The 20,947-nt window shown below is 41.4% G+C and overlaps 1 protein-coding gene across 3 annotated transcripts in view; it reads left to right on the top strand.

The window, feature by feature from the left end:
• Positions 1-20,947, top strand: part of SPTLC2 (serine palmitoyltransferase long chain base subunit 2) — a 67,798-nt gene that overhangs the window by 31,947 nt on the left and 14,904 nt on the right. For all 3 annotated transcript variants that reach the window (XM_083448286.1, XM_083448285.1, XM_083448287.1), the window contains exons 6-9: positions 328-421; positions 1,675-1,780; positions 2,843-3,062; positions 4,274-4,400. In XM_083448286.1, coding sequence (XP_083304412.1) covers positions 328-421; positions 1,675-1,780; positions 2,843-3,062; positions 4,274-4,400 — 547 coding nt within the window. The remainder of the gene's footprint in view (positions 1-327; positions 422-1,674; positions 1,781-2,842; positions 3,063-4,273; positions 4,401-20,947) is intronic.

The following is a 20,947-nucleotide window of genomic DNA, read 5'->3' as shown; positions in this document are numbered from 1 at the left end:
TCCTTCTCCTTTATTGTAGTGCTGCTTATCCATAGTCTCTTACCCATCTTCTTGTGTAACTGGAGCAATAGGAAGACTGCACAGCACAGTAAAGCAAGCAGAGAGTTGTTCCCCAGGTTCAGTGTATCAGAAAAGCTATAAATAGTAATGTGTGGTCTTGCAGCATCAGCTATTGATCCGATGCATTGTGGCCAATCAAGGAAAACTGCTTGGAGACCAGGGCAGGGTGTAAGGAGTTTCACCCAGCAAGAACCTTGCATGGTTATAGGTCAGTGGTTAACTGCAACTTTCTGTCTGGACCATTTATTTTCCTGTTTCCTTGTTCAGGGCTGTCTAATAGTGAGTGATGAGTTGAATCATGCATCTCTAATATTAGGAGCAAGACTTTCAGGAGCAACAATTCGAATCTTCAAACACAATAGTGAGTATTTCCCAGGACGTTTATTAATTTGACCGGAAATTCCTATGTTGTGGGCTAAATGCAGACTTTGATTTTAACCCCCTGAAAAAGCTACCCAGAGAACATTCATTTATGGGCAGTATATAAATAAAACTCTATAGCAGCCCCAGGTGCATTTTTAAAAAATGTTCTTAACATTTAAGGCTACCACAAATGAGAAAGCATTCAAAAGCTCCTCCCTGAGAAAGTGTTACTGTGGTCTTCAGATGAAGAGCGGTATAGTTATGTATTTTTTTTGTTAAATTTTCCTCTTCAAGCTTTCTCCACGTCGTATTTACCAGTTCAAATGCACTGTTTATCTTATGGACATAAGAAGATCCCTGCTGGATCAGACGAAAGACCTGTATAGTTATCTAGTCCAACAACCTGTTCTCACAGTTGTCAGATGGAAACCTTCCTGAAACCCCAAGCAGGACATGAGGGAAATAGCCTCACCTGCTGTTGTTCCACATCTAATGGTATTCAGAGACACGATAGCTCTGATCCTGGAGGGGTGGCAGGTAGTCATCATGACTGATAACTATTGATAGCCTTATCCTCTAGGAATTTTGTGATTCCCCCTTTAAAGGCATCCCTATTGATGCTGCTGTTACATCTTTGCAGATTCCATGGTTTTAACTATGTGCTGGGTGAAGACGTATTTTCTTTTGTTCTGTTCTGAATCTTTCTCCATTCAGTTTCACTTGATGATTTCTGATTCTAGAAGTATACAGTCGTACCTTTGATCTCAAATGCCTTGGCTCCCGAACAACTGATACCCGGAAGTGAGTGTTCCGGTTTTCAAACAATTTTTGGAAGCCGAATGTCCGATGTGGCTTCTGATTGGCTGCAGGACATTCCTGCAGCCAATCAGAAGCCGCACCTTGGGTTTTGAACAGTTCCGGGAGTCGAATGGACTCCCGGAACGCATTCTGTTCGAGAACCAAGGTACGACTGTAGCTCTGTCATATCTCCCGGCTTAACATGATGCGCAGCTGAGTCCGTATGTTCCCAGTACTAATTGCTTCCGTATGTTCCCAGTACTAATTGCTCCCAGTACTAATTGGCAGAGTGATTCTTCAAAGTGAAGAGTGATTCTTTAATAAGCAACAAAAAGAACAACATAATGTCACCCTCTGAATTACTGCTGTAGTAATGCTGCCTATAGCTGCTTCTGCTCCTAATCCCTTTACAAAAGTAACAATGTTCTTTGGAATTGTGTTCTTTCTGTATAGATATGCAGAGCTTGGAGAAGCTGCTCAAAGATGCCATTGTGCATGGGCAGCCACGCACACGCCGACCATGGAAAAAAATTCTCATCATTGTCGAAGGCATTTTCAGGTACAAGCTTGGTCCTTCCATTCACCAGTGCTGTTTGCCATATTGGATCATTGTTATTGTCCATTTTGAGGCAATCTGTAATCCAAGCCAAATTGTTGGGTGCTTATTATTTGACTCTGGACAGCTGTCATCATGTCCAGCCATAATGATGCTCCAAGTTGCATTAGTGCTAATAAATCTAAACTGGAGGTGTGATTTTTTTTTTTTTTTTTTGGCCAGGTGTTTCTGTAATGGATTGTAATGGACATAGTTTCTGTTGTCTCACTTTGTCAGCCAAGAGTAAACTTGGTAATGACTGACTGAAGGGTTATTCTCTGAAGAGAAGGATTGTAACGTGAATCTCTCCAGGTTTATCATTCCACATTTAATATTTCTGTCACTTTTCTTCTCCTCACTGAGCATCCAGAGCAGTTTGCAAAAAGCAAAACAAAAAAAGCTCACCACTGCATTAAACCAATTAAACGCAATATTACAAAGACTATAAATTTGAAACAGTAATTGAAAGCAGTAGATACAGGACGCATAATGCCAGTGTGATGCTGTCAACTATCTTAAGCTCTGAAGCATCAAAAACGTGTTAAGAAAGGGGTTATGCGTATTGCAGATGGATGTTTTGGGGAGCCTTGATGCAGTAAAGGGATTGATACCTTGCGCAGCAGTCCTAACCACGTCTACTCAGAAATATGTCCTGTTAAATTCAGTGGAGCTTACTTCCAGGAAAGTGGGGTTTGGATAGCAGCCTTGCACACTAACTTTTTCAGAGCAATGCCTGGAAAACTGCTTCTATAGCAGGGGTCTCCAAACTTTCCTTGCCTCGGGCCGGTGTCTCAAACGATGATCGTGCGGCGGGCCAGAGGGCGGGGGAGCGCACGCCCGTACACGCACACACACGCTATTTCTGGTGCACATCCAGGTCGGAGGAGGCCCATGCGCAAAAGCTATTTCTGGTGCTCCTCCGACCTTGTAATTACTTGGAAAATATTAACCGGCCCCTTTTCTAGGGGCTTTGAGCATCACTGGGAGATTCCAGAATTCACACCCATCTCTTGTTTTTCTTCACAGCATGGAGGGATCCATAGTCCGGCTTCCTGAAGTAATTGCCCTTAAGAAAAAGTACAAATCATACTTGTACTTGGATGAAGCTCATAGTATAGGAGCATTGGGTCTCAATGGCCGGGGTGTAGTGGACTATTTTGGACTTGACCCTGAGGATGTGGATATCATGATGGGAACATTCACCAAGGCTTTTGGAGCTGCTGGAGGATACATTGCAGGCAAGAAAGTAAGAACTCGTGTTGGGAAGCAATTTTGTAGCTTGTTAGTAAGGAATAGAAGCATCAAGCTCGAATGCTTAGAACATCAAGATCATCTCCATTTTAATTTTGAGTAAATTCCAGGATCCCAGGCATAAATATATAAAACATTTTGAAAAGCTCGGTTAGTAGTACTATTATGTTTTTCCAGGACTTCTCAATTAAAATACATGGTCCAAACAAATGCCCATTTATTACTAAAGCTATCGAAGGTCAAAGCAGCAGCTAATCCTGAGCACTACATGTGTCTTGCATCTATTATTTATTTATATATACATGCATGCATGCATGCATGCATACATACATACATACATACCCCACGCACCTGGCTGGGTTTCCCCAGCCACTCTGGGTGGCTTACAGCATGTATAGAAGACAGAGATTACCCAACACTTAAAATAACACCAGTACTCACTCTCTGAAGTTTATTTGATTGCCCTTCCTTATGAACCTCCCACCCCTTCTGCAAGTGTCATAGCAGGTTGGCCACTCACCCACCACAAAACAGCCCGTTGGACTCCCCATCCTCCCATGTATATATATTTGCTGTGCTCAGTTTCCTAATTTTATCCAGAATCAATATGGCATTTGATGATGAGGGAGTAATCATTTATGTGCTGCTAGGCTTTTCCTTGTCAAGTGTTATCATTGTGACAGCGTCTCCCTGACACTCATTTTCAAAACAACATCATGGAAATACAGTGGTACCTCTAGATGCGAACGGGATCCGTTCCGGAGTCCCGTTCGCATCCTGAAGCGAACGCAATCTGTGCGTGCGCGGGTCGCAGTTCGCTGCTTCCATGCATGCGCGTGATGTCATTTTGAGCGTCTGCGCATGTGCGAGCAGTGTTCCGTTACTTCCGGGTCGCCCTGGAGCGTAACCTGAAAACGCTCAACCCGAAGCTACTTCAACCCAAGGTATGACTGTACAGCTTCTTCCTAATGATAGCATTTATCTCCCAAGCAAAAATGGTTGATCAGGGATAAGGAGATGCATGTGCACCACAACCTACGAAGAAAGATGAAGGCGCAACTATATATACCCGCCTTCACTGCATGTCTTTCAAATAATTAGTCAGCAAGGCAGTGTAAATATCAGCACTGCATACTTGCCCCATCAAAGCATGCTCTCTCAGTGGCAAGGATAATTTCTGATAACCTGCTGTATTCACTTTGTCAGGAGCTGATCGATTACCTTCGTGTCCATTCACACAGTGCAGTATATGCCACTTCGCTTTCCCCCCCTGTTATTGAGCAAATCATCGCATCAGTGAAGTGTATTATGGGTGAAGATGGCACAACACTTGGTGAGTTTCAGGCACTGTAATTCTCATGAGGTGTTAGATTAAACAACTGCTCCTTCAAGTCAGCAAAGCAACTTGGATTCTTTGCAGGTGTTGCTCTTGTCCACAAGGTGGCAGTATGCATTGAAGGACCACCTATTCAGCACCATCCGTCATTTTCTGTGTGTTGCGTTTGCAAAGTAAAGGAAGGACTGGACCCTGATTAAAAACAAGACACGAGGCTTTGACCAGCAAGGCTCTCGGAGAAAAAGTGCGTAAACCACACCCCTCACCAGGCCATTTTATTAGCAAAGTAATCTTTTACACAGTGCTCGTAAGAACCAATCATATTTCCTCTGAGCATTTCATCAAACCCACGTGGGGAGAAAGTTAAACCACTAAAACTAATTAAGCACAAATATTTCTGGGGTAAACAAAGAACAGAACTACAAAGAAGCGGATCTGGCAACCCCGGAGGTAATAAACAATCAATACACATGATAAGAAGGATGGCCAGAAAGACCAGATCACTACCACCTTTATGTGAGATCGGTTTCCTGGCTCCAAGATTAACATTTTAAGATTATATATAAGAAAACTACATCAAAGTAACTTGCGTACTATCTTTATGGCACAGGATGCCTGCCTGGCAAAGCAACTGCTGTGTACGTGACGTGAGGAGAGAGGAATGGGCAGTAGGGTCAAAAGGGCCAGAGATGCAGAGGTGTGGATTGATCAAGAATCATATCAAAATAGTTTAAACTCAGTCAACGCAATGCTTTCATTGCTGACACAGATGGCTTACTCTATTATTTGTTATAATTCCTCATAGCAATCCCACCTGATCGCTACATCTCTGGATATTTGCACTGCTACACTGTGGAGGACTGTTTTGTGAAATTAGCCTTTTCTTTATGTTGTTGGTAGTTGAATGAACTTTTCATCATTGCTGCTGGTCAGGTTGAGATTTGTATTGGATAATGGTTTTCATTTACTAAGGCAAAAGCTATCGCTGTGCATAATCCTTGTTTGAGAGATGCGTAAATCTAAGACCGTAAGAGGATCCGGTTAGAGCAGACTGAAGACCCATCTAGTTCAGCATCCTGTTCTCACAGTGGCACCCCCCCCCCTTTGCTTATGGGGAGCCCATAAAAAGCACCCAACATAAGAGCGCACCACCCCCAGCCATTGGTATTCAGACGTTTACAGCCTCCAACCACAAAGGCAGATCACAACCATCATGGCTAGTAGTCATTGATAGCCTTAGCTTCTAGGAATGTGTCTAATCTGTTTTTAGAGCCATCTAAGTTGGTGGCCATCCCTGCCTCCTGTGGGAGTGAGATCCTTGGTTGAACTGCACTATGTGAAGAAGTACTTTCCTTCAGTACTTTGTCCTGAACCCTCCAAAAATCAACTTCAAGGGATCTCCATGAGTTCTAGTCTTATGAGAGAGGGAGAACAACTACTCTCTATCTGCTCTATGCATAATTTAACAAATTTATAATTTTACAAATTTCTACCATGTCACCTATTTACTTGCCTTTTCTCTAAACTTAAAAGTCCCAGATGCTGCAACCTTTCCTCATAGGGCAGTTGGTCTTTCCCCTTGATTATTTTGATTGCCCTTTTCTGCACCTTTTCTAACTGCAGTTATCTTTTTTGAGGGTGACTAGAACTGTACACAGTATTCCAAATGTATTTGCACCAGAGACGGCTTGGCGTTGGCAGTTTTATCCTTTCAGTTCCCTTCCTAATTATCTCTAGCATGCAGTTGATCTAGCACACTGGGTTGACATCTTCATTGAGCTATCTACTGCTACCCCAGGGTCTCATTCATGGTAGCCCATTGTGGATTTTCTCTGGAAAGTATATTCCCACAAAGCTTCACAGCTACTAATATGGTAACTAGTGCACTAGCTTTGTAGTTCAGATCTAGTGATGTAATTGCTGGTGAGATCTCATTATAGCGTTAGAACTGTAAGTTCCAAATGGCTGTTGGCTCCAGGTTCTATCCTCCCTGGAAAACTTAAAAGTGAATAATTGAATAAGGTAAGCTCAGGTGGATTCATTTCTTTTGACTCTAATGTAGGAATCCGAATTTGTTCAGTATGAACTATATCTTTTTAATTGTTTTATAGTAATATTTGGAAAGAACTGGAAGATTTTAGAATTTGAATGTTGACGTCCCTAAGCAAAGTTAACAATTTTAAGTGTCTCCTAAGTTAGCTGGGCTTTCAAGCAACAGCTTGTGGCAACTTCAGCACTTCATAGCCTTTGCACAAAGGCTGTTAACCCAGTTGCTACTCATATGGAGAGTCTCGGATGTCTTAGATTGGCAAGGACAACATCAGCTTTGCATACTTTTGGTTAGTATATAGTCATACTGGTACAATTTTTTGTAACTGTAGTTCTTTAGCAACCTAAAACACAAAGGGGACAAGTCCCTGGTTTTTATTTACAGCCATTAATGACTTGCTTCTAGATGCTGTGAAATTGCCATTTCTCTTATGCCTTACCAATCTTGTGCTTTGGGGGGAAGAAAGATTATTTTTGCCAGTTCAGTTTGCAGATCCCAGCACCACCTCCCATCCTGATCCAGAAGGTTTTTGACCCCCTGGAACAAAGGATGGAGTCCACCGATGGGTAGTCTGGATCTAACTTTTCATATTTTATTCACTATTACTGAATGTGCAGAGCAAGTAAAACACACATTCTGCTTTCTTTATAAAGTTGTGTGGTTATAGAATTAACTATCCTGCAAAAACAAAAATCTCCTGATGTATCTCAGTTCTGATTACTTACAATTTATTGCTGTGATATGATGTAAATTCTCATTGTAACTGCATTGCTTATTTAGGGTTGTCAAGAGTTGGTTAAAAAGGGGTTACTTGAAAGTACTTGAGTTTGTGGACTCTTCATGGATGTAGAAGAATTGGACTAAGTAGCTGAAGTTCATTTCAGGTTACATATGCTAGGATTCAGAACTCATTTTACTCTAGAAAATATATCTGAGCAAAGGTCTTTAGTGTCACTTAAGATCTGGGAGGAGGGTGGGAATAAGTAGAAAAAATAACTATGCTTACAAAGTAAAATGGGGATCAAGAGCAGAAAATACTTTTCATGTATTTGTTGTATTCAGATGAATAGTAAACAACTTTAGCATCGACTTCACAAATTGTATGAGGGCTTAGTAGCTCTCAAAACTTGGGGACATGTATTTGTAGATTCTATGGTACATTGGCTATTGTTAAATATTTGCAATCATTCCAGAGAGCCTTCCTTGGCCAAACAGGATGTTAACAGCAGGCACCTTGGATAGAATACACATGCCGCAGAAAACAGCATGGCCATTTCCGAAACGGGACAAGAGGCTAATGAAGACTGAATAGACTTAATTAGGTGACAGCACGTGAACATGCAATCTGGAATAGGACAGAAGCTTCCCTTCTTTTATTTCCTATTGTTCGTTCAAACAAATCTTTCAGTGCTGGCATTGTTTCTGTCTGGTACTCATAATGGTCATCCCCAGGGTGCTGTCTGAAATACTCCATGTTAATTTAAAAATATAACTTGTGGCAGTATTTGTTTCTGTGTTTTGCAATTGAATGTGACTTGGTTCTAAAAAGCCAGCCTAGTTTAGCAGCTCTAGACAGAGGCAAAGAGTGTGCTATTAAAAATCTGTTCCTATTACCTTCTTGGCAGGGGATTCTGTTAACTGTGTGGTTCTTATGAATTAAAAAATTGTCCAGTAGCACCTTAGAGTCTAAATTAGTTTGTTCTGGGTATAAGTTGGTCTCTAAGGTGCTACTGGACAATTTTTTAATTTTTTAATTTATTTCGACTGTGTCAGACCAACACTGCTGCCTGTGTCTGGTTCTTAGTAACTGCGTAGGTCCTTACCTTCAAAGTTTATAGGTGCATAATTCCTATTTTTTGCATGTTAGTATTTTTGCATTTGAGTCTCTCAAATATGTGATGTGTAGTTTTCTTAAAAACGAGCTGCTAACCACAGTCCAAGAGGAGGAAAGGGTCTCTCCCCCCCCATATACTTGATTATACAAATGGGAAGAGATTTATTGCTCTTTCTAAAAGTCAGTTTTGGGACAAGTGTCTGCACTTGAGACTGCGGGGGGGGGGGGGGAGTCAAAAATCTATTGCTCCAAACTCTTTAGATTAATAAAACATTTAGATTAGAAGCATTTTAATTTTTTTTACAGAGGTTGATAAATTACTGGATGACTGTAAATAATCTACCTACTCTTGTAAAAAAAAAAGAAGTTAAAATAATAAGGAATTAGTAATAAGTAGCCCATAGCAAAGCACTACGTAGTTTTAACTGTTCAACAATCAATTAGTTTGGAGCTCCATGATGCTACTGCACATTAACTTACCTGGAGGAGCTGCCGTTGCCCATATTAAACTCACAATCACTGAAGTACATTAGAACCTCTATTTTACCCATGGAGGCATTGAAAAAATGGGGGAGTGGAGAAATCCCATCTTTTTACCTTAAGACACTTGCTGTAGATGCTTTATCTTTTTGGTTTCCCTTTACTGAACTTATCCAGCTCAGTACAGTATACGATTTGATGTATGGCGACAAGAATTGCACGCAGTATTCCAAGCATGGTTGCATTGTAGATTAGTAGACAGACATTATAATACTGGCGGATTTTGTTTTTATGTCTATCAATGCCCAGCATGGAGCTTTCCTTATCTTACAGCAGCTGCTTTCTGAAAAGGTTAGAAGCTTTGGGGCCTTTCAGCTGTAAACAAACAAGCAAACAAACAAAAATGGATAGAGGAGGGGGAATATAAGAAGAACTGTATAAAGTTAGGCATAGTGTGAAGAAAGCGTCATAAAACTAGAATCCAGTGAAGTTGAATGGTGGGAGATTCAGGACAGGCAAAAAGAAACACTTCTCTCACAGCGTATACTGAAACTGTGCAGTTCACCACCACAAGATGCGAGGGTGGCTGCCATTAGGTGCTTTTAAAAAGGAGATTGGACAAATTCCTGGATAATAAGGCTTTCATAGAATGGTAAGAGTTAGAAGGGACCACAAGGGTCATCTAGCCTAATCCCTTGCAGTGCATGAATCTTTTGCCCAACATGGGGCTCGAACCCACAACACTGAGATTAAGAGTCTCATCTTCTACTGACTGAGCTACCAAGGTGGCTGTGATAACATATTTACTTCCTCCAGGATCTGAGGCAGCTTGCTTCTAACTACCAGTTGCTGGAGATTGTGAGCAGGAGAGTGCTCGTGTTCAGCTTGTGTGATTTCTAGCTGGCCACTGTGGCAAACAAAATGCTGGACTAGATGTACATGTGGTCTGATCCTGCAAGACTCTTGTGTTCTTGCATTGTTCTAATGGATTACCAATTCTCTATCATCATATGAGGTCACAAGTTGCACACAGATGCCCCAGAAAGATTTTTATGTTGAAATCTGTTCTATGAACAATGATGCCTTCTTTGGGATTTTATTGGTCAGCCCAGGCCACGTACTGACTGGGAGCAGCTCCAAGCTTTCTGTTCAATATTCATTTTTAAACAGAGATGCTAGGAATTGAATTAGGACTTTCTGAATGCAAAGCATGCTCTCTGTGCCCGATACGTGGATCTTGTTTTGTCTTAAATGGTAGTTCCCACCTAGAAACACCTTAGGAAACTGCATCTGCTTTGTTGTTACTTCAGTCCTCTTTTGGTTGCTATGTAAATGGCTAAAATTGCAATTCACAGTCTAGAAACTTGCTCAACTTGATGAAATGCTTCCATTTTTTCTGGTATAAATGGTATCCAAGTAAAATGTGCCATGTAGCCCACAAAGCAGGTTTTGACGCTGACCTTCATGTCCCTTGCTTATAAACTGACTTTTAAAAAATGCTTTTTTCCCTTGAAGGTTAGGACATTTATGAGCTAAGAGTGGGAGTGCCCTCTGGTGACTTAAATTTTATTTTTAAAGAACACTTTATTTAAATTGAGGTTGAAAATGTTCAGTTGTCACATTAGCATCTCTCATTTGAATTTCCTTCAATAAGTGACTTGTTAATGAGGTGTTAAATTATCACCTTGGGAACCCAGGGACTAGTCAAAACTAATTTGGGCAGAGCAAAACTTTTGTTGTTGTTGCTGACCTCAAGAATCCCAAGCTGTGCCAAGGAGCTGTTGGGAAAACAAATACTTTGGGGGTCATAAAGAGTTTCCTGCTTCTCCTCAGGGGTCTGACAGCTTTAAACATCACTTACTGGGTTTGTGCTTCTGGCAGGGGGTCTTTTAAATCTAACAAACCGCTCCTCCCCTTGCATTCTCAGAAGGCCCTAGGAGTAGGCTCCAGGAAAACTGTTAATCTGGCATGAGTAGAATCTTTGGCCCATTTAGAAGAATGTTAATAGATGAGCATATTGTACTCTTGTAATATTTACCAGAACACCATGTTGAATGTATTTGTAGTTTTGAGTCGTGCTCGTCTTTCATTTTTTACTCAGGCCAAGGGCCTAAAGAAACTATTTGAATTGTTCCCCTTGCCCCTTGGTTGGAATAAGTTTTTCCTGTGCACTATTAGACAGGAAGAATAGTGTTTGAACAGATGCCAAGAGTCATTGCGGTTCTGTTCCCCAGTGTTCTGCTCTCTGGGTATCCACTTAAACCAAGGCGAAAATTAGAAGCGCTGTTCATTCTTTGCTTTCACTTATTTAAATATGGATCTATTATGAATATCAGTCTTTTTTCAAACCAGTTACTTTACATCAGAGCTTTCCAAACTGTGTGTTGTGACACATTAGTGTGTCATGCAAATGCTCCCTGCTCTTTTCTCGGGGCTGGAAAGGGGTTAGTTTAACTTCCAGTTTGCTAGTAAAGCTGAATTAATGTGTCACAAAATGATGCATGGCCAAAAAGTGTGTCACTAACATGAAATGTTGGGAAAGCTCTGCTTTACATGTTGATTAGGCTGAATCTTTTTGCTTGAGGCTAGAGCTCTCTGATTATACTTTTTTGCTATTCTTTTTTCCTGATGATCTGAAACATTACCATGATGACTTTTTTTCATCTAACTCATATGCCTAAAGTATATAGCTAGCGAAACCTTCAGCTTCACCCAGCCTCTGTCTACCATGTTGAGAACTTCAACTAGAATTTGCTAAAAACTGTACGGTGCTAAGCTTCTAGCTTCTGTTGCCACCACTGACTGTTTTGCTTTTACCTGAGGCTAACAAGGTGCAAAGGCAAAATGAGATTGGGTTGAATTTTTAAATGTCCCTTTATATATCCTTACATAACTTACCTGTGTTTTTTACCAAGTGTGCCATATTCACCTCCCTTCCTAAGAAATTGGGGTATATTCATCTCCCTTCCTAAGAAATTGTCAATGACATGAACTTCCTTCTCTATCAGTGATGTGGCCTCAAATATTTAAGCTTTGCTTCCAATTTTAATAGTGGGTTGTTTCCTTTTCCAGGGTGCATGAACATTATCTAACTTTAAAGTATTGTAGTCCATTTTACATATAAAAATGAATTAACGGATAGTCTTGGGCATTGGATAGCTCAGTTGGTTAGAGTGTGGTGCTGTTAATGCCACGGTTGCAGGCTCAATCCTCATATGGGACAGTTGCAAATTCCTGCATTGCAGTGGGTTGGACTGGATGATCATCAGTGTCCCTTCCAACTCTACAATTCTATGATTCTATTATCTGAATTTCTTGCATTCCAGGATAATGCATCCTAATGTGGAATGTATTCTCTATTGGACTGCCTGAATATATTGCATTTTCCCATACATCATTTTCCTTTTTGTAAGATTAGTGATTTTTGTAGAAGTAACTGATTAGCAATAAACTCTGGAGAAAAATAGGGGACGCGGGTGGCGCTGAGGGTTAAACCACAGAGCCTAGGACTTGCCGATCAGAAGGTCAGCAGTTCAAATCCCTGCGACAGGGTGAGTTCCCGTTCCTCGGTCCCTGCTCCTGCCAACCTAGCAGTTTGAAAGCACATCAAAATACAAGTAGATAAATAGGTACTGCTCCGGCGGGAAGGTAAATGGTGTTTCCGTGCGCTGCTCTGGTTCGCCAGAAGCAGCTTAGTCATGCTGACCACATGACCCGGAAGCTGTACGCCGGCTCCCTCGACCAATAAAGCGAGATGAGCGCCGCAACCCCAGAGTGGGGCACGACTGGACCTAATGGTCAGGGGTCCCTTTACCTTTACTGGAGAAAAATGGGAGATGAGCAAGTTGCTTCGAAACTCTAAAAGGAAAGAAGATTTCTCTGTTTTCCTATACTCGTCATGTGCACAAAACTTTTTTCATTTAATCATATTGTTTCTCTGAATTCAGAAGGGTGGTTAGGCTTTGATATTGGCCTTTCTAGGAAAAAGAAGCAGATGGTAAATATACTCTGCACTCCCTGTTATATTAAACGACTAAATTGTTTCCATGAAACGCCTTGTAAACATCCCTCATAGAACACTCTCCTCTGAAGTCTGCAAATTCCATGGCTTGTAAAGAAAGTGGTATTTGTACATGTTCCTGATGTTCCCACCCTCTGTTGCTTGTTGGTCAGAATTACCCATACAACTTACAAGCACTCTTGGACAAAAGGTTATGGGATGAGCATGTTTACTGCCCAAAGGCTAACCCTAACCCTTGTTCTCTATATGTTTACAGTTACTTTTGAATGTATGAGGACAATGCATTTTGGGTTTTATTCTATATCTGCTGAGGTGTGTGTTTAAAGATCAAAGCATGGCTGTCAGTTCAGCAGACATAGTCCTAGTCTCCTCCCTTTCCAAGACTAATAGTTTTTATTTCTTTTGAAACCTGGCACTTCATGTGTTTCATCTGTCTGCCATTGGCATGGGTGCAGATGGTGGTGTCCGTGATTACAGATTCTGGTATGCTTGTATGACATGCCATTTCAGTGGTTAGAGATGTTGACAAAATGCAAGTTGCTGATCTGACCATGCCGTGTAGGGGGGCAGACAAAATCCTTTCTTCCATGAATGCCGAATGAAGAAAAGATCACTGAATGGAAAGAGCTTGACTTGTGAATTTGAAGCTTCAAATCCAATGACCTCAGAACAAGAGATGTATATATTCTTGCAGTAATAGATGCCAGTTATTGTATGAGTAGTGCAACCTTATCAAACAGAATGTGCTTAACCAGTTTTCTCCCCTTCTGAAAAGAGGGGGCATACTGTTCAAGTGAACTGTATGCCAACCTGTAAAACCCATAGGCTTAGCAACAAAATGTAATGAGGCATTGTTGACAGTTGTTGTCAGTGGTGGAAAGGCTTCACTGCTAATACTGAACACACTTGGCTGTGTGTTCAGATATAGAGGAGACCAAACAATTTTCTCTACGGTAACAGTAAACACTCCTCCGTGGTTTGGGCTAGGCAGCCGCCATGCATGTGCTTCAAGCACTCTTGGACTAGGAGTTTATTGGAAGATTCTTTTCTAGTATTAGCAGGAATTTAGAAAAATAAAATGTTACTGAAGAGATTGCAATGCCACACTCCTAGTCGCTTATGCTTTCACCCATATTGCTTGTTATTAAGTTCCATCTAAAAATATTTATTCTCAAATGTTTAAGTCTTGTGAACAAAGGCAATTGCTTCTGAAGTTGTAAAATATTACTAGATCTCAGAAGAAAAGCTAAATGGAAGTGTGCTACCTGGTCCATATTTTTGTCCCCAGGCTCTCCAATTTTTATATTATTGTTCCCGTCTAATAGGACATATGGGTGCAATAACAATTGTCCCAAGGAGCATCACTGTCGGTTGCTCTTTGTGAATGAGCACATTCTTTTACCTAAAGGCCGTTCTATGGAAGGTAATTCATAAGGCCCCCAGCACAGTTGCTTCTCACTTGATTCTGCCCTTGGTTAACAAATCATTCCAATTAAAAATATGTATATGTCCACTGTCAGTTCTGAAGAAGTGAGGAGTTTCCCACTTAAATGCTTCTAAATCTACACCAAGTAGAAACTTCTGCAGCAAATAATAGAGACTCGGGAAACCTGGTGCATTAAATCTATTTTCATCATGATTTCAGGGACCAAATAAAAGCTACATAACTGGCTCATGTAGTTCATGAACCACAGTTTAAGCACAACAGTTATATTCTGATGCAGCTTGTTTGTTTCTTAATCTTGCCAGTGACAAGTATGAGAACTGTAGTTGATGCTGATGTTCAGAACTTGATAACCTTCTAGTTGAGTACAAGCAAACACCCTCATCCTTTGCATAGAGGCTCTGTTAGTAGTCAGTAAATTCATCTGACCTGGTCTGTCACTTGCTTGTTCTTTCTCTTTGCCACTGGTACCAGGGACAAGCTTCCCTCCCCAGAGGAATAGCAGATCTGCAGTGGGATGTGGATTTCTGCACTATGGGAACAAAGGGGTTCAGTATCTCCCTGCCTCCCAGGTGCTATTTAAAGATAACACAAAAGGTGTTTTAAATGTGTTCATGCATTTAACACATTTGCTGCTTTGGCCCTGGTTGCTCATTACTACTTACTGTTTTGTGTTTACATTATATTCTCAAGGTGTTAATCTTGTAGAAGCTAATAATTGTGCAGTGTAATTTGAGACCCTCTGAAGTGCAAAGAATTTAACAAGCAGGCCTTTGGGATCACTCACTATTCAAATCCCAAATATTTGACTTTAATGTCAGCCCAATCAGCACTTCTCAATGCAAAAGGACAGATGTGTTGTAGCACAGACTAGTAAAATGTTGTAGGACAACATATTTTACATCTGCAGAGTAAATGAAGCTGTCCCACTGAGTTACACCGCATAAAGCTTTGCTATGAGTTGATGTTGTGGCTAGTATTTACTATTAACTCATACATGTTGGCTAACATGGATACTTCCCTTTAAAATAGGATACCCAGATCAATGCAAACTTTAGGGTAAACGGCCGCTCAGAGGAGAAGATGAGCTGATAAAATGTTTAAAAGCTGTTGTATTTCTACTGCCAAGAATCTGTCATGCAGCTTAAAGCAAGTGTGGGGGGTGGGGAGGATTATGTTATAAGCAGAGCATCAACTGCTGTACTCCAGCATAAAAGCGGAAAGCACTGGTCCACAGTCTATAGGAATAAACGCATGGCACGTCTCAAATGCCAGATTTGCTTAGCAATCATCATGGTGTTATGACAGCTGAGATGTCCTCATATTAAATTACAAATAGCCTGGCTATTGTACATGAGAGGTCACACACTGCTTTGAATCTGCAGCTGAAATATGAAGGGAAGGGGGTGGAATCATTTTTATACACCAGCGAAACAATTTAATTTCTATTAAAACTTCTGCTTAAAGCTGTTGTACACATCTTTAGCTGTGTTTTGTACATTGTGGCTAATACAGGGTGCTGAATCTTTCTAAGTTTGGCAACACATGCCAGGTCTAGTAAACCTTTGTAAATGATAAAACCTAGAGCAGAATGGAGATCTGTGGATGGGCCACTCTTGACTGTTTCATGTTAGGTGCGGAACAAGTTAAAACACAGATGCAAAGGGACAATTGGGAGCTTAAAGCACATTTCTGGTTATTCGTTAGCAAGCAGGATGGGCTGATATTGCTGACAAACTTTGCAGTATGGGTGTAGCCAGGATTTATTTCGGGGGGGGGGGGGCAGAACTAAGCTATCTGTGATGCAATTGGTGAGTTAAGTATTTTTATTTATTTACTTGATTTAGGGGGGACAGCTGCTACCCCTTGGCTATACCCATGCTTTGCAGACACCTTTGCTGGTCTGCAGAAGAAAAAAGGCTGCTTGCAGGCACAGCAAATGGACAAAGCATCTTTTGTTGTGGTGCTGACAGTGAGACCCTTTGAAGTTGTCACCTGGTGTCATAAAAATATCAGGTGGCTGAACCTCTCAAAGTGGCCCAGGGGTTGGAGGAGGTCCAGAACATTAGTGTTTATGCAGAAAATATCTGATTAAGAAGAGTGTGCAGCAAAAATGCCACTTTATTACACCCCCTATGCTTTAAATCCCACTTAGTGCTATCTACTATCTCACTGTGGTATACATAAGGCAAACGTTTTCAACCTTTTTGAGTCCATGGCTCCCTTGATCAACTACATTCTTTCTGCGGCACCCCAGTGGGGCTCAGGAGCCCAGTTATGTCACCCCCTTGCCTGCAGATCTGGCAGCCTCACCCTTTTTCGAACACCCTCCCTTGTGGAGTGTTTCCTCAACCTCCTCTCCTCTCTCCTCTCCTTGAGAGTCGTCTGGGCAGCCGCTGCCACCGTCCCTGGTCTCTGAGCTCCCTCCTGCCCCATAGAGAGGCGCCTCCTCACTACCCCACAGGGGCCTGGGACTTACCTGTCCATTCCCAACAGCAAGGGCTGTTGGACTGGCTGACTGGATTTCCTTGCCCGTTTGCTTGCTTACTCAGAGGCCAATTCAGTTCCTGGCAACCAGCACCCCCTGGCCAGCCCCAGAGGCACCATTTGCCTGGGGAGCTTGTTGGCATTGTCCAAATACAGATGATGGATGATCTCTTTCCAGACTGAAGTGGAATGATTGTTTCCTTTAAGGATATAATTTCTACATGGACAGAGTAAGATTGGTCTCTTGCAAGCACAGTTGGCAGTTCCAAATGAAGAGTTCTCACAAGGTGGGATGTTGCAGGGGGTTTAGTACTAAAACATATCTTCTTGCAAGTAAATGCTATCTGGTCCTGGACTTGAACTTTTGTGATTCAAGTAGTATACTTCATTATAGGTTTCAAAAATGTTGTGTAGGGAAACTATTTTGATCAGTGCTTTGTTTGTTTTTGTGGCTGTGGATTTTGGCATGTATAGGGAGATTGGCCAGAGGTTAAAATAAATTTGGAAGCTGTGCTGAAATTCAGAAGAGCATTTTGGTTGTAATGAGGAGGTGCTAGTTTGATTCCCTCTGGCCATGAAAATGCATGGTGGACACTGACAGTTCTGAGTTTTATCAAACTATTAGATTCATTGGCTAGCATCTCAACAGCTTAGCATGCATGCCCAGCACCATTTCTGACAAATAACTGGACTCATCCAACCCATTAGTTAGTTTCTTTTGACAGTCTTTAATGGGAGGGTAATGTCAGAGAAACATACTCCTTGGCTGTATGCTGTCATTGAGGCAGTAATTTAGTTGCTTAGGGAGGGCTTTCTGTAAGAATAAAGATAAGATAGCAAATGTACGCAACTGATTAAGTAATTCTAGTTTTTCAACTGGCAGGATTAAAGGGTATGAAAGTACACAGTGTGCTAATGAGTTTCTAGCTTTGCTTTAGATCAGGGATAAGGACTTCCATAATCCCTGACCATTTGGGCTGTGTTGAATCGGGGTTGATGGGAGCTGGAGGGTTACAGTTTTCCCAACTCTGCATAATTGAGACCAAGAGGAAGAGTTGGTTGACTGGGTGGGGGCATATTGGGGCTCTCCTGTTGGTAGAGTGCTCCCACCAGTGAACCCAGACAGGGCTGGAACATCTCTGTCCCATCCAGGCCCCTCTCCAGCATGGCAGATCAGGGGTTTGCATCGCTCTGAATTAAAGGTATGAGGAATCTAGCTTATTGATCATGCATTATACCATCTAATAATAAATGGTACATTTTCACAGGTTAGTCAAAAAAGAAATGGAAGCTAGCTTTTAGAACTGACTTTGAAAATTCAGTGCTTTCAACATGTGGAGAGCAGCGCTAACCGTATCATAATACCATAATATCAATTATGAAATGCAATGTTACTGATACTGTGCATTGTGCCTGCTGATTTCAGAGCCAGTTGTATGGAAAGCATGTAAATCGTAACCAGCATAAAACATTAGTGAACCACAGGAACTATAACATTTTGGTACTTAACTTGCCTCTATTTTCAGCTACCTTTGCAGTTTCTTGGATTTCACCAAGGGGAAACAAAGCTGTTGGCTGGAAAGAAAATACTGGCAAAGTTTCCAAGATACATTCCTTCAGGCTAGAGCATGGGTTCCAAAGCTTTTTCTACTTCTATGCCAGAGGTTCAGGACATATACGTAGCCACCTTGTTTCTACAGAAATAGAGACCTCTCTTAAATCAGTTTCTATGCATCTAGTTGAAATGTTTTTGTCCATTTTGTCATATTAATCCCACCTGCCTGTCCTACATGCATGCCTAGTGGTCAGATTTGAAGAGTTTTGGACAGTCGTGCTTCTGCAGGACTGCTCTGAGAATCACAGTTAAGTAATCCATCATGTGGAGCTCTGAGTTCAGCAGAAGAGAACTTGTAAAGAGCTCTCCTAATCCCTGTTGGGTTACTTGCCTGAATGTGTGGGCTGAAAGTAAGGAGGAGGTGAGGTACACATACCTCATCCCAGTGTCCCCACATATGCTGTATTCCAGTGGCATCTGGTAACCCTTGCACCTGATGGGGTGGCCTGTAGCCAAGGAGGCCATGTAGGCGAGGGCAATAAGGTCTCACTGATTGGGCCAAGGAGGTCACATGAGCGAGGTCAAGTTGTTTAGATTTTTCCCAATCTTCCTCCCTTCTAAAGGTGTGAACACTTGAAGTATTGGAGTTGTGTAAGTACTTGGTGCCAAACTAAACTGAAAAGTGTCTAGTTTAGAATGGGCCCCTGCTGTCACAATTTCTAGTGTGGGTCAATGTCTCCCTGTTGAATAAGTATGTAAAGCTATCAGATGAGTCTCCAAAGATTTGGAGATGCCATCAACACACTGATGTTGCCAGATTTCTGGTTTTAGGGTGTAAAGCTATATGGCCTCTCCATTTAGTAAGTTCAGATCTGGAGGGCACATGGTCTGTGTGTGTATCTGTAGGTGAGGGCAGGGTACGGTTTTCTGTTCTTTGAACAAATAGTGAAGTTTCACATCTATTTGCAGCAGCATCAAATGAGTTTTGTCTTCTGACGCCCAAGTTAGAAATGAATTAGAGTTATACGGAGCAGGGGTTTTTTGGTCACAAAACCCAACTTACATTTCCTCTGGCTTTCAGAACATGCCTAAAGCATTATTCATCTGGTTGTAAATGCAGTCCAAATACAGAATACACTTCCTCAGCTCTTTTAGCCAACCTTAGGAATCCATGATGTATTAGTCATACAGGGAGCAGTATCTGGTTCTTGGAGTAGGCATTTCTTTTACCCCAAGAGATTCAAAACTACTGGCAAGTGGTTTCCTGCTGCCTCTTTCCCAATTCATCTAGTGCTTGGGGCCAGAACCCCCGCCCCGCCCTTTAGTTGTTGTAGCTGAAGCTTGTCCCATGCCCGATGGACCAAACTCCTAATAAGCAGTACATTCACTTACACCAGGATTTCTTGTTTATATTTTGTATATACAACTGGTTTATACTTGTGTATGAAGATATGTGTATGTCTTTCGGGAATTCTCCATAAACAGGAACATTTCTCACATCCAAGAACTTGTGCCACAATACTTTAATTACAGTTCTTGATAAAGTGATGATACTATGCACCTATAATACTGATGAGCTTTAAATAGGCATGAGATTCCATCACCATAGTACACCTCTGCTCAAAGATTTGCAATGGCTGGTGAGTTGTTACTTTACGTTCATAGTTTTACTGTTGGTCTGTAAAGCCTTAATAGCTTGGGGCCAGCTTACTTGAAGGTTCGCCTTGCCCCACGTGTGCCTCTTCTACCACTTTGACCAGCAGAACTTTGACTTCTACATGCGTCATATAATTTGCAAGTCCATTTGAGAGGAGTTGGATCTTTAAGTGGGGCAGTATCTGTGCTTTGAAACGCTCTTTCTATTGACATAGGCAGTTATTCTCAGAAATGCAATATACATTTGTTTTTTAAAGTTTTGCTGATTTTACCTATGTTTTCTTGGTAATTATTTGAGGTTTTTATGGTATAAATTGTACCAAATAAATAACCACTCAATGCCACCTAGCTCTAAATTGAGTACAAACCTGGACTAGCCCACTATTGTTCTTTCAGTTCTCTTGCATTCCAGCTAGATTTGTCAGTGACTCCATACATGCTATATTCCATTGTCTTTTGTGCAGCACTAAGCCCAAGAGAAGCAGATGTGCCAATTTCTCCCGGTAACTGAGGAGAGAGAGAGTAGTGTCATTCAACTGCCAGCAGCTTTATGGAGCAGGCCTTAAGAATTGTGGCCATCTTCTCCACACCCACCCCGAATAAATGTTTAAACAATTTCCCCCAGTTTTTCTCAAATCAAAACCAGGAAAGCATATAAATGCAGCCAGTTACCTAAGCCTTGTTAGGTTGAATGTGGCCAGAATTACAGTGGAAATGCGAATAAACGTTTTTCTTATTTCTTCTCCTAGTCTTATGTGCCTTCTCTTGTAATAATACATATTAACTTTTATTTGATCCGTACTTACATAATGTCCCAGATTCCATTGTGAATTTCTGATTAAACTGTGGGCCAGCTACTTGTAAAACTGAAGACAGCACACACTCACTTTAAAAATGGCAAATGTGGTAGAAGCCTGAAGCTTGAATTTGCAGGAAATTAGTGTTTTATGAGCCCCCCTGGCCCTGACAGACAGCACACATAATAAAAATTAAACGCTGGATTTCAAGTTCACACTG

This window comes from Podarcis tiliguerta (genome assembly GCF_965153285.1).
Source record: "Podarcis tiliguerta genome assembly, chromosome: 1".
Taxonomy (NCBI): Eukaryota; Metazoa; Chordata; class Lepidosauria; order Squamata; family Lacertidae; genus Podarcis; species Podarcis tiliguerta.
Note: the sequence above shows the minus strand (reverse complement) of the source record. Positions and strands in the feature narration are given on the sequence as shown.